This window comes from Mesocricetus auratus, unplaced genomic scaffold (genome assembly GCF_017639785.1).
Source record: "Mesocricetus auratus isolate SY011 unplaced genomic scaffold, BCM_Maur_2.0 Super-Scaffold_100015, whole genome shotgun sequence".
Classification (NCBI taxonomy): domain Eukaryota; kingdom Metazoa; phylum Chordata; class Mammalia; order Rodentia; family Cricetidae; genus Mesocricetus; species Mesocricetus auratus.
In genome coordinates, this window is record NW_024429198.1 from 24,073,444 (window position 1) to 24,087,198 (window position 13,755).

The following is a 13,755-nucleotide window of genomic DNA, read 5'->3' on the forward strand; positions in this document are numbered from 1 at the left end:
TTTCAGAGGTTCCCATGAGAAATGGTTTTCTTTAACCAGTTATGGGCAGAAAATTTTACTGATATTTACTGTAACCGCAGCTACGTCTCTTAAGTGTGAGGTAATTGAAAAAGATTTAAAATGTCAGAGTTTCTTTTCCAAGGTCTTTTTTGCCACATGTTCCCAGAGCAGCCTTTGGATGGTCTTATCTGATGCCAGTGCCAACCAAGGAAGGACACATTGATGGCTTCAGAGTCTGTGAAGAAGCCTGTAAGGGGTGGCAAAGATTTTATGAATTATGGAGACTTTATAGAGTTGGTACTTTGTGGCAAGAAGAAAGAATTAGCGCATATTAGTACATCTGTAGACATGTGTCCTCCTTAAGCATCCCTCTGTGCTGTCTCATCTGCTTCCCAGCAATTCCCTGAGTAGGCAGGGCAGGAATACACACTGCAAAAAACCAAGTAATTTTGTGCCAGATGCAGGTGGAGATGAAAGTCAAAGCCTTACACATCCTCCACCAAGGTTCATGAGCAGTGCCTGGAAGTCTGTGAAAGACAGAGCCATCTGGGCCATTTAAACTCTTATTGGGGAGTCAGTTGCTATAGTTTTGTTTTCTCATCGACTTACTGGAAGTTACTCTGCTAATGAAATAAAAAGCATCCTTCTATTTAGTATATTTTTCATTTAACAAAAAAAAACCCTAACACAAATTGAGAATCTGAGTTTTTTTGTGTGTGTGTAATTTCAGTTCTTGGCATAAAAGGAAATATTTTTCTGAAATATATAGAGCACTAAGTTTGCTCAAACTTGTTTAAATGCCTTTAAGAAAATCCGTTAATTTGCCATGAAAAAAAGCAAGCCTTGCCCTTCTTTTTAAGACATAAATTAATTCATTTTCCTTATGTTGGAAATATAGCTAACAAAAATCTTGCAGGACTGTATTTGTCTATGTTAAAGTATTTCTTAAATGACCAATACAATCAATACGATTGAGTAGAATAATAAAGCCCCTATTGATTTCATTAGCCACATACCAGATGGGATTCTGAATGTATTACATGATATTTTAAATTTGCACTAAAACTACTATATAAAGACACAAACAGAAACTGCATTATATTCACTGGCTACTATGTACTATGTTATTCTATTAGTAAATAATTTACGTATTGACCAGATAATAAGTTTAATAAGAATATCCTTTAACAGGTTATAGTTATAGTTCCTTGACAGATAATTTTTTTGTAAATATTTTATTATCTCTTTGGGAGTTTTATGTTCTATGTATTTAAATGGTATTACCCCTTTGCCAACTTCACCTACTTCTTCTCATTTCACTTTGACTCTTTGGTTTTTAAAAATTACAGTTTAAAAAAATCATTAACTACAATTCATGCTCCCCTAATAGTGTTGGGTATGGGGCTATTCCTTAGATCATGGTGGTCAGACCTAGCAGAGTAATATCTTTAAAGAAAAAAAATAGCTCTATCTTTCCTGAGCATAATACCAGTGGCACAGACACTGAGATCAACAACTAATAAATGGAGCCTCCTGAAACTTAGAGGCTTCTATAAGGGAAAGGGCACAGTCAATAAGATAAAATGGCAGCCCACAGAATGGGAAAAGATCTTCACCAACCCCACATCTGACAGAGAGCTGATCTCCAAAATATACAAATATCTCAAGAAGCTAGTCACCAAATAATCCAATTAAAAATGGGTTTAGATCTAAATAGAGAATCCTCAATACAGGAATCTCAAATGGCTGAAAGACACGTAAGGAATTGATCAACATCCTTAGCAAATAAAAACAACTCTGAGATTCCATCTTACATTGATAAGAATGGCTAAAATCAAAAACACCAAGGACAGTTTATGCTGGTGAGGTTATGCAGAAAGGGAAACACTCCTCCATTGCTGGTGGCAGCGCAAACTTGTACAGCCATTGTTTGTTTCTAATCAACTCAGTAATCGTTTGAGATGCCTTCCCCAGGCACCATTACCCCCTGCAGGCTGTGCACAGTGCAAGGAAGAGAACTCAGCATTCACTGAGACATGCTGTGCCCCAGGAGTTCTTCCCTCCACACCCTCCCCCACCTTCTCTGGTGCCTTTCCCATGGGAGGCACAATACACAAAACACTACATCATACTTTCCAGTCTAAAAGATTTGGGTTCTGTGAGCGCGGTAAGGCTTTCTCCTTTTTATGTTTGCATTATGTGCATGAGTGAAAACACTTCTTGTAGGCTCTTAATGAATCATCAGGGTTTTATCCATGTGCATGAAGCCTTCCCTCCTTATGTGTGTAAGCTGGTATGGGAAATGCCACTGGAGGTCCCTGCATACATCCTCGACTGTTCACAAAAGGCCTTTCTTTTCTCCTTTACAAGGCATATCACTCAACTTTGAAAAGCAGTGTTTTCATAAATCTATAGAATCCTAAGGTAGCAAGTCGTGTATTCATTAACTCTCCTTATTCATTCAGCATTTATGTGGTGAGCATTTACGGTGAGCATGGCGTTGTATGTGGGATGAAAACACATTGGTCAAACAAATGAAGAGCATAGTCCCATGGGACCTTGGGATGCTGGGCTGGGGAGTAGGTATGTCCACATTGCAGCTAGAAACAGTGAGGTTGAGCTCCACTGAGAGAGTGGCAGGATGCAGCCATGTGTCCTAGCACGTTTCTGGGATGAATAAGATTTCTGGATAAGAAAATTAAGTCATAGAGGTGCCAATCCTTTAACCCCTGGTGACACTGAAGTCTAAGGAGAAAGAAAGAAGCCCTCACAAATGAATCAGGTGATTTTCCACATAAGGGCAGCAGTGTTCAGATGTAGTTTTGCTGACGGCGATGCTAAGAGTCTGTGTATTAATGAGGCACTTTGTTCTCTTTTCAATTCAAATATTTAAATTGCCCCCAATGTTAATGGGCAGCAAAAAGAACACATATCTGGAATCATGCCACAAAACATTTCTTGGATTCACCTCTAGATTACAATTTCCTTTAAACAAATGGAACACTAAAACATAGCGTGTTTTTCAGCGTTGTTAATCAAAGACTTCAGTATGACTTGCCTTCTGTGGTCACCCATGCTGTGCCTCTCACTCCAAGTGACCTCCTTACACCCCAGAGCTGCTGAGACAAAACCCCCTGTGCCAGTTATTTCAGTTTCTCATCTAGTTTCAGTGCCTTCTGTGTTTGCAGTCTTTTCCTGTTGAGTAGAATACTTTCAATGCTTTCTATATCAATACCGTGGCCCTTGAAGACAGTGTTCAAATTTAGTTATGTCTCAGGAATGGTATTCACTTTAACTCTGTGAACCCATGACATTTTTGTTTTGTTTTAAAGAAATGTCCGATGTACCCATTGTGAAGTTAAAACTGCCTTTCCAAGATTCTATGGTTTGAAAGCAGTGTATTCACTATTATTAAATCGGTTACAGGAGATGGGATCCAAGAAGACCACAGAGTTTTCTTTCCCTTTCATAAGTCTTAATTCAGTTCAGTGCAGTTGTCTCTAGCCACTTTTCGAAGGAAAACAGTGCTTGGGCTCAAACAGAAGAACCTGACACTCCAAGGCCAAAACTGTCTCCCTTGTTGTTTCAGATAAGGAGACAAGGGGGCATACAGCTCCTGGTGGACCTGCTGGATCACCGGATGACAGAAGTCCACCGTAGTGCCTGTGGAGCTCTGAGGAACTTGGTATATGGAAAGGCCAACGATGACAACAAAATTGCCCTGAAAAACTGTGGTGGCATCCCAGCCTTGGTGAGACTGCTTCGCAAGACCACAGACCTGGAGATCCGGGAGCTGGTCACAGGTTAGACTGCTCATTAAATAGTTTTGTTTTGTCTCAAGACCTGTTTCATTTTCCAGCCCAGTAGCAAATGTGTGAACCAAGTATTGTACCTCAGAGCCTCCCAGAGCTGATAAAATAGTCATTCTTCAGTTTCAAATGAGTGAGTAAAATACCATCAAAGGCAACACACAGAGGTTGATCATACTCAATAATTAGTATCCGGTAAATGTAGCTATCACTAAAATTCTGTGATCTTACTTCTGCCCTTATCTTTTGCTTTAGAAGTAGCTGCGTATCTTACAGCACCCACAGGACATCATTAGAGTAACATTAGAAATAAATGATAAAAGGACAAGGCATTCGAGCTACTGGCAATCAGCCATGTGTTTTAGTTTGTAGGTACACTGAGCATATTGTGGTTCTGGAGTTAATTTATTAAAATACCTTTCTATGCTCAAAGCTCCAAGTACTGAATATTAAAGAACTGTTTGGAAGTTAACTTGAATGCCTTCCTTTCCACACTCACAGACCTGGGTTTTTAGACTTAATCGTTGCAGCTTGTCGAATAATGAGGGTTTAAAGACTGAGAATGTTGAAAGCATTCCGCCAGTACCTTTCTTGCAATAATTGGGCAGAATAAACGTTAGCCATTAACTGTCATCCCAAACATGGTAAGTGTACAGTCTTAACTTGTTGGAGGTCTAATGACATACATGTCCCCAGTATGGGGTTCCAAATTGCTCTGAAGTTACCTCTTCTTCATTATGCTCACTACTGTTGTGGGTGATGTTTGGCGTCTGGTTCATTAAAGTACTCCTACAATCAAGTATTTGACAAATGAGTTGCAAATACGACTTCTCCAAAAGATCTCTTAATTATCCACTATACCACTGCATTGACCTCCTGTCTCAGGTCTAAAACTTCCCTGTATCTGTGCAGATGAAGTATGTGAAAAAATTATTTAAGGAAATACATAGTTCAAGCTATGGAATCATAAACAGGCATACAAGCTGGTTCAAGACTTCCAATTTCAGCACATTTCTTTGTGTTTTCTTCCTCCAAGGTCCTCGTTCTCTTTCTGGTTCGAACAAGACCCAGAATGGCTCACTCTTTTTTATTTTTTATTTGTCATGTCCTCCCCTGACCTTTACTTGATTGCCAGCTTCATTTCCTCTTCATTTTTCTATAAGCAAAGGATTTTCCTTGTGGAAATAATTATTGGGAAGGGTTAGAGTGTTATTAAAGTAATGTTTCACAATAAATTCAGATGGGTCAGGCAAGGTAAGGTCGTCATCATCTGCATTTTGTGATTTTTGAAGACTGCTTTGAGGTGAGTTACATAATCTAAACTATTCCCTGCCATTATGGTTATGCAAGACCGTCTTTATTTTCTCTGGTTGTTCCTGGGAGGAAAGGACTCCATATGTGTGAGGGAAACAAGATGCTTGGTGCTTCAATATATGGCCACTGGATACAGAAAGCCAGGAATGAAAGTCTTCACAGCATCTTATGCATATGCTGTACCTGCCATTTCATGCTTGGAAAAGACTTGGAACTAGGTCAACTTTGTACTGTCTGCAACACAAAACCATCACCTGGAGGCCGCTTCAATAGCATTCATCCCATGTGAAAGCTAGAGGTAGCTGATGTCTTACAGAGAAAGAAATTGCAGTGGGCCCATTGCCTGCCACATGGGCTGCTGCTGGCACTTGAGGTGTCTGTAAAGGAGTCTGGAGAAGCCATAGCATTCCCGAGCTGCTTTGGGGAGATCTTGGAGACCACCACTTTAACCCCAAACTATGGTAGAACTGTCTCTGTGAACTCCATTTGGAAATATGAAAAGCATACACCCTTCTTAGAAGGTTAAGAAGATTCCACTTTGCGGTGAAACTTGGGCTGTGGGAAGGATGTAGTGCTTGGCATAAAGACAGAGGCCTTCCTTTCTTACTCTGCTTCTCCTGAGGAAAGTCAAACAAGCGTACCCCCAGGGTGGCCACAGCTGGCTTCACTGTCCTTCCTGAAAGGAAGCTACCTTTGAAACACCAGTGAATCAATGATCAACAATCATAGTTACCAACCTAGCAGATGTTCTCTGCCTTCCCAGAGGCAGAGTGTTGTGTTCTCCCTGTAGCTGGAGTTAGCATTGTAGGTGATGTTAAACAGCAAGTCTTGGGCAGCAGTGCCATTCTGCAGAAGAGGATGGGAAGAAAACACATGTGAGGACAAGCTTGAGCAGAGGGGTGGGGGCTGGGAATACAAAGTCTTCTAAGCTTCCCCAGTGGCAGAGATTTGAGGGGACCAGGAAGGCCACATGATTCAGCTGACTTCTCTTGAAACATCACACCAGTGACCAAGTCTAATCAAAGCCAATCCCCCAGCCCGAGGTAAAGGAAATGAGGTGAACTGAATGTATCTCAGAGAGCCTTAGAGACAAATTTTCATCTTCAGCTCTGGTCAGTGTCACGCACCAAAAGGGGCTTTGAAGTGCTGATTCCTTTGGCTCCTACAGAGCTTGAGGAGTTCATTGTTCTAGTTCAGCTAATCCAGTGTAGCCCCAAGGTCACCAAACCCTCCATTTCTTTTTCTCTCTCCTCCTCTGAGACATTTGCCCAAGTCCAATAGTCTCCTTGGTATAACAAGCCTACCTGTGTGGGCCCAGGAATTCCATCCTTTCCATTCATTCCCTCAAACACTTGAGAGTGCACAGCTGTTAGGTGTTCTGCTAAGCCTTGTTAGATAATTCTCCATCTAGAACTCTCTGCCAGGGTGAAGCTCTGCTCTAAATGACCAGCACTTACATATTACTGAATGCTAACTTTCTGAGGACTGTGGTGGTTTCAATATGCATGGCCCTCATAGACCCATGTGTCTGAGTGCTTGGCCTATAGGGAGTGGCACTATTAGGAGGTATAGTTCCATTGGAGTTAGATGTAGCCTTGTGGCAGGAAGTGTGTCACTGTGTGGGCAGGCTCTGAGGTCTCATATACTCAAGTTATGCCCAGTGTGGCACAGAGTCTCCTTCTGCTGCCTGCAGATCCAGATGCAGAACTCTCAGCTCCTTCTCCAGCACCATGTCTGCCTGCATGCTGCCATTTTCCCACCATGATGATAATGGACTAAACCTCTGAAACTATAAGCCAGCCCCAGTTAAATGTTCATAAGAGTTGTCATGGGTATGGTGTCTCCTCACAGCAATAACACCCCAACTCAGAAAGAAGTATTCTGACAAATGTGTCCACATTTTATGAACTTACAAGATGAGTAGTGGAGAAGTCAGTGTCTATGGAGGGTAGAGGGGGGATGTAAGAGTGGCTTGCTTCACTTCCTTTGCTCCAAGAAGCCTCCACAAATCCTTTGGGGAATGAGATCAAGCCTCCATGCATGAATTAAATAAAACCGTGACTTTTCAGTTCTCCAGGAGGCATGGCACAGAATTCATCAAGGACTCATGACGTGCTGTGTTATGGGAGTTACCCTAGGTAAAGGGAATTATTTCTGTCTCAGTCTTTCTTCTACCTCTCAGCTCATATATTGGAATAGAATATACTGGGAAATATTATAGGAACAGAGGAAGGGGCTTCTTTGGAATCATTCTGTCTATTGCTACATATTAGAATTTGTAGAATTGTAAGGTGATTAATTTAGTGATTGTAACATGTTTTATAAACAGGAATTTGGATGAAATCTAGCTATTAAGTGGAGGCAGCCTCTGTGTCTATCAGCAGGGAAATGAGTAAAGAAAAAAGTGGCAAAACAACATTGTGTTAATCACAGGAAAGTGGATGCAATGAGAGATTATCATGATGCAAATTTAGTCAGGTCCAGAAAGAGAATTACCACCTTTTCTGTCATTTGTGGATTGTAGAATTTATACAGAGTCATAAAATTGCATATGTATATGTGACAGGAAAGTAGAGGTGAAGTCTCTAGGTAAACTAGAGGAACTCACAGGAGAGGGAGGGTTGAGTGGGAGCATGACAGGGCCACGTGCCTTAATACTTGCTTTAAAATGACCACATGAAATGCATTACCATGTGCAAGGCGTATATACCAATTTTAAAATGATACTGAGGAGTCCAAAATACAAACAATAGAAGGATAAAAAAAGCAATCATCCTACAGGTCCATAAATTACTTATTGAATAATTATTGGAAAACTATTTGAACAATAATTAAGTGTCAAAATAGAGGTGTCTGTGTGCAGCATGCAACCACATATGCTGGAAAACACCTGCCCGCTCAACTCTGCAGCCTCATCTCACAGCAGCATGTATTTCGTCGCTACCTGGTAGGCCTGGGAATACATCATTTTCCTCCTATGCAATAATTATGGTGAGATAATAATCAGCATTGTATTTAACCCCAGTTGAAGTTATTCTCTGCTGTCCATTACTCATAATGCTTGGGAGCAAGCGAACCAATTAGAAATGTTACATGTCCTTTGGGCTTGAGTAATGGGAGTTTTTCTCTCTCTAAATGTGGAAATAGTCAACATAAAATTTGAAATACACAACTGAAGTTCTGAGAATGCCTCACAAATCATAATAAAACAGTGCTTATTGGAGCATAGACTTGATTAGTAAGTTTTATATTGGTTAAAGCAAGTGTACCTGGAAGCATCGCTTTTCCAACAGTAGGGGGTATTCTGTTTATGCTGTGCATGGCCAAATGGCCCTTTCTTTTAATTAAGGAGACCAGCCACTGACTTAACCTTGCCAATGATTTCATTTTTCTTTCTTGGTTTTTAGATTGTCATACTAAGTATATCATGGCATATACTTCATTCTGATTCCTCCTAACCCCACACTGTTGTCCATTCTCTGATCTTACACTTTTTGGTTCATTTCTGCCCCATAAATAGTTCCTCTTTCTTTCATACTACGTATTCTGTTACCTGCTCTTTTTTATCTTCCCTTTCCTTGAAATCTCTTCCCCCCTTTTCATGGTCCCCTTTATGACTTCATGATGTAAACACACACAGACACAGACACATAGACACAGACACACATACACACAGAGACACACACACAAACACACACACACACACACCACATTAAAGTCCTGCATATGAAAGAAAACATGCAGTTTTTGTGTTTTAATCTTCGCCTATGTTTTATGCAACTGCTGATTTCCTTCTGTCTGCTCCACATATTGTATCCCAAAGTCCCACACATCTGGCGATATCAGGGTCTTGTTTCCCTGATCTACTGCACAGCAGCCCTGCCTTACAGCATTTATCCCCTGGATCTCAATATCCTCCTCCCTAGTGTTTTGCTGTCTTACATATTCGTGAAAATGGGCAATCTGGAGATATAATTATGAAAATAGTGGTTCTAAAGGCTCACATGTAAGTGAACTATACTGGATGTGGAATTTACAGTATAAGGTCATTTTTCATATGAACATTTTATAAATTTAATTGTATCTTTGATGTTATAGGATTTTGTGAAGGTGTGTGCTGATTTCTAACTGCGTATTTCTTTTAAAAAAATCTTCCTTGGTACTGAACACTTCCAGGTTAAACAATAAACTTCTCCAGTGCTGAAATATTACCTTTTTAAAAAAAACACTAATTCCCATAACCTCCTTTTCTGTCCTCTATGTGATTGGTTAGACTTTGACCCTCAAGTTACTTTTTTCTTTTCTTATGTAATTGTGAGACCTTTGCCATTTCTGTTACATAACCACTGAACAGTGTCTACTGCCTACCATTTATTTGTGACAATCATTTTCCTCACTCTTTGTATAAACCTCAGGGAGAAGGGTCAAGGAATAGGATATCATCTGTTTCATTAATTTTAATAACTTGCTTTCTGATTTTATGGCATCTATATTTTCCCTTTTTTTAAATTTTAAATTAGAAACAAGCTTCTTTTACATGTCAATCCCAGTTCCCTCTTCCTCCCCTCCTCCCCTGCCCCCCACTGGCTCCCTAACCCACCCCCTTTCTGCTCCCCTGGAGTGTGGAGAATGGCCTCTATTTTTGATTTAATAATATATACTGTTAGAGAATTTCTTTAAGAATGTTATATAGCATGAATTATCTCACTCTTCCCTAATGTTCACTCTTCTGTTTGGGAGTGATTGTCTCTTTAGCTTTTTAGGCATGTTTTGCCTGTGACAATCACTCTCGATTTTCTAACTTTAAAACAGAAGCTGGGGTGAGTTGAGCTCTTTGCACACAAATGAAGTGTGATAACTGTTGGTGAACTGTTACTCAAGGTGGACTGGTAGGGTGAACTTTTACTCAAGGTGGACTGGTAGGGTGAACTTTTACTCAAGGTGGATTGGTAGGGTGAACTTTTACTCAAGGTGGACTGGTAGGGTGAACTTTTACTCAAGGTGGACTGGTAGGGTGAACTTTTACTCAAGGTGGACTGGTAGGGTGAACTTTTACTCAAGGTGGGCTGGTAGGGTGAACTTTTACTCAAGGTGGATTGGTAGGGTGAACTTTTACTCAAGGTGGACTGGTAGGGTAAACTTTTACTCAAGGTGGATTGGTAGGGTAAACTTTTACTCAGGGTGAACTGGTAGGGTGAACTTTTACTCAAGGTGGATTGGTAGGGTGAACTTTTACTCAGGGTGGACTGGTAGGGTGAACTTTTACTAAAGGTGGACTGGTAGGGTGAACTTTTACTCAGGGTGAACTGGTAGGGTGAACTTTTACTCAAGGTGGGCTGGTAGGGTGAACTTTTACTCAAGGTGGACTGGTAGGGTGAACTTTTACTCAAGGTGGACTGGTAGGGTGAACTTTTACTCAAGGTGGACTGGTAGGGTGAACTTTTACTCAAGGTGGATTGGTAGGGTGAACTTTTACTCAAGGTGGACTGGTAGGGTGAACTTTTACTCAAGGTGGATTGGTAGGGTGAACTTTTACTCAAGGTGGACTGGTAGGGTGAACTTTTACTCAAGGTGGACTGGTAGGGTGAACTTTTACTCAAGGTGGACTGGTAGGGTGAACTTTTACTCAAGGTGGACTGGTAGGGTGAACTTTTACTCAAGGTGGACTGGTAGGGTGAACTTTTACTCAAGGTGGACTGGTAGGGTGAACTTTTACTCAAGGTGGACTGGTAGGGTGAACTTTTACTCAGGGTGAACTGGTAGGGTGAACTTTTACTCAAGGTGGATTGGTAGGGTGAACTTTTACTCAGGGTGGACTGGTAGGGTGAACTTTTACTCAGGGTGGACTGGTAGGGTGAACTTTTACACAGGGTGGATTGGTAGGGTGTTCTTTTACTCAAGGTAGCCTGGTAGGGTGTATTTTTATTCAGGGTGGACTAGTAGGGTGTACTGTATGGTGAAGAGCCCTCAAGTGTCTTTTTTAAGTAGGTTTTTCTTCAAGACTGAATTTTCCCTATGGAAGCTTTTTAGCTCTCCCTTATACAATCCCTTAATTTTTTTCTGAAGTTCTTCAGAGTTGTCAGTTCTGCATAATTGCTCTGCCTGCAAGGATGAACCAACACATTCCTGCCTGTGAGTGTTTGTCACCCTTGCATAGCTGTGGCAAAAGCAGAGAATAAACCACTGTTTCTATGCAGATCCTTCATAGCTTCTCATGTCCTATCTCCTTTCCATTTGCCACATGCTTGCCCTCTGTGAAAATCTTCAGGACAATCAGTCTACTCACTGAAATAGAGCCCTACTAGTCCACTAAACTCCTTCTGTTTGCATGAGACACGGGATGGAATTTCTCTTTTGCTGGATTACATCTTTCCATTCTCTTCCTAATTCCATTAGATTTTTAATGACTAATATCTTCCCTGTGTGAGTTCTGAACAGTGTCTAGATATTAGTGAATATTATCCTCCTTCCTGGTGGAAGACAGGTTGGAGGCATTACTCCCAGCATAGCAGCTACTTAAGCTTACTAATTCAAAACATTGTATTATTGTTATTATTATAAATTTAGTTTTGCTGTGGATTGAAGTCATACTATACTAGCATTTTACCATTGAACTAAATGGCCAGGCCCAAGGCACTTTTCTTTCTACCTAGTTTTCTACAATCACCCAGAGGCTCCTTCAGAAGTAGTAGCTAGTGGTTTGCCATGACAGCCTTTCTTCCACATTTATGGCTTTTGAGGGAGAGGGTCACTTAGAATTCTGGGCAGAGAGTTTCTGCATCACAGCAAGAGTTACTGAAATGGGTCAGAAGAGCAAGATTTTTTAATCAACCTCAGAGCCATCATGTTCTCAGGATTCAAAATTATACCCTATTTATATTCTTATTCCAAACAGCATGTGCATGTGTAGTCCAGCATAGTGAATCAAGGCCTCCACAGTACAAAAAGCAATGACACAGGAGTGAAAATGAATACAGATGCCCCAGAAGGATAGAACAACAGTGCAGAAATGTCAAATTCCCAAGGAGAAATTAAAATCAAAGTGTAAAACCTATTTCATGTTGAAACCAAAAGGCATGAAAGTTCAAAACAAATAAAGTTTAAAAAGCCAGTATCTCTTGCCATTGCGCATTCTAGTTGTGAGTGAAAGAGGTTGTAATCACAGGCTAAGATGAAGGCATCTTTGATGGATTATCATTCTGCTGAATGGAGTGTCTGAACCAAGAGGCACCCTTGAACTCAAGTTGGAGAAACAAAACCAATCTGGTTTCATTTAGCTTCAAGAATCCATTATCAGTGAACTTAAATGTAATTAAGAGAAAGGCTGTGCAAGTTAGTTACAGTGGTAAGGGGGCTGGAGAGATGGTTCAGCAGTTAAGAGCACTGGCCGCTCTTCCAGAGGACTTAGGTTGATTTTCAGCACCCACATGGTTGCTCAAAACCATCTGCAACTCAAGTCCTAGGGTATCTGACCCCTTTTTCTGGCCTCCTCCTTTAAGGCACATACACACAGGCCAAACACTGAAAACACATAAAACAAAATTATATAAATAAGTCTTTCAATTTGGAGGAGATTTGTCTGTATCTGGTCTCAGGTCGCTTATTTCAGAAAGTGGAACAATGTTTAAGTCCCCTTACAATATCAGAGTATGGCACGGAGGCAACCTACCCCATCACCAGGTATATTAGCTGTAGTTTCTCTGGAGGAGTAGACACCCTGGAGTGACATTAGAAAATGGACTTACTAGCTGGGCGGTGGTGGCACACGCCTTTAATCCCAGAACTCGGGAGGCAGAGGCAGGCGGATCTCTGTAAGTTCGAGGCTAGGCTGGACCGACAGCCTCCAAAATAATACAGAGAAACCCTGTCTAGTAAAACCAAAAAATAAAGCCAAAAACCAAAAACCAAAATGGACTTACTGTCAGAACTGGACCTGATGCTGGGAGGAAAGTAATCACAGATTGTACATAGCTGCATTGGTATGAGTGACTACATCAACATGGGAGACTGCTCTCGGTTACAGTTTACAGAAGCTTCTTCCAATACCCACTGTGGGTGGCACTATTTTCTGAATAGAATCCTGTACTTTGTAAGCCAAGTGCATCTGCATCCTGAGTATAGACATGATGTGACTGGCTAGCTTCCTGATCCTAGCGCCATTCTTTCTCTCCTTCTCTGCCTGTTGCCATGTCCCTACCATTGTGAACTGCATGCCTCTGCAACTGTAAGCCAGAATAAACCATTTCACCCACGATCTGCTTTGGTCAAAGCACTTTATCACAAGAAAAGTAGCGAAGATGGTAGACATATGCAGCATCAAATGGGCAACCTCCAGAGGTACCTGGCTGTTTCTCCCTCCTCCTCTACCAAAGCCAGGACACCTCTTATGGAGACCAGGGAAGCTCAAACTCCTTATGGTTACTCTTAGAAGAGGAAGAAGGTCAGAGCCTAGCCTTACCAGACAAGCCATCAGGTGGTTTCCCTTTAGCACTCTGGGAAGGAAGGCAGGAGTGGTTGGAAGTAGCCTGCATTCTATTAAGTGTGGTCCACTCATAGGAAGGAAGATATCCTATGGGATGATTCCTTCCATGTGTATGCATGACTGCTAATTCCAGTTGACTGCTGAGGACCC

The 13,755-nt window shown here is 41.2% G+C and overlaps 1 protein-coding gene across 5 annotated transcripts in view; it reads left to right on the forward strand.

Moving 5' to 3' along the window:
* Ctnnd2 (catenin delta 2) overlaps positions 1–13,755 on the forward strand; it is an 814,201-nt gene that overhangs the window by 604,234 nt on the left and 196,212 nt on the right. For all 5 annotated transcript variants that reach the window (XM_040757687.1, XM_040757684.1, XM_040757683.1 and 2 more), the window contains one exon: positions 3,590–3,803. In XM_040757687.1, coding sequence (XP_040613621.1) covers positions 3,590–3,803 — 214 coding nt within the window. The remainder of the gene's footprint in view (positions 1–3,589; positions 3,804–13,755) is intronic.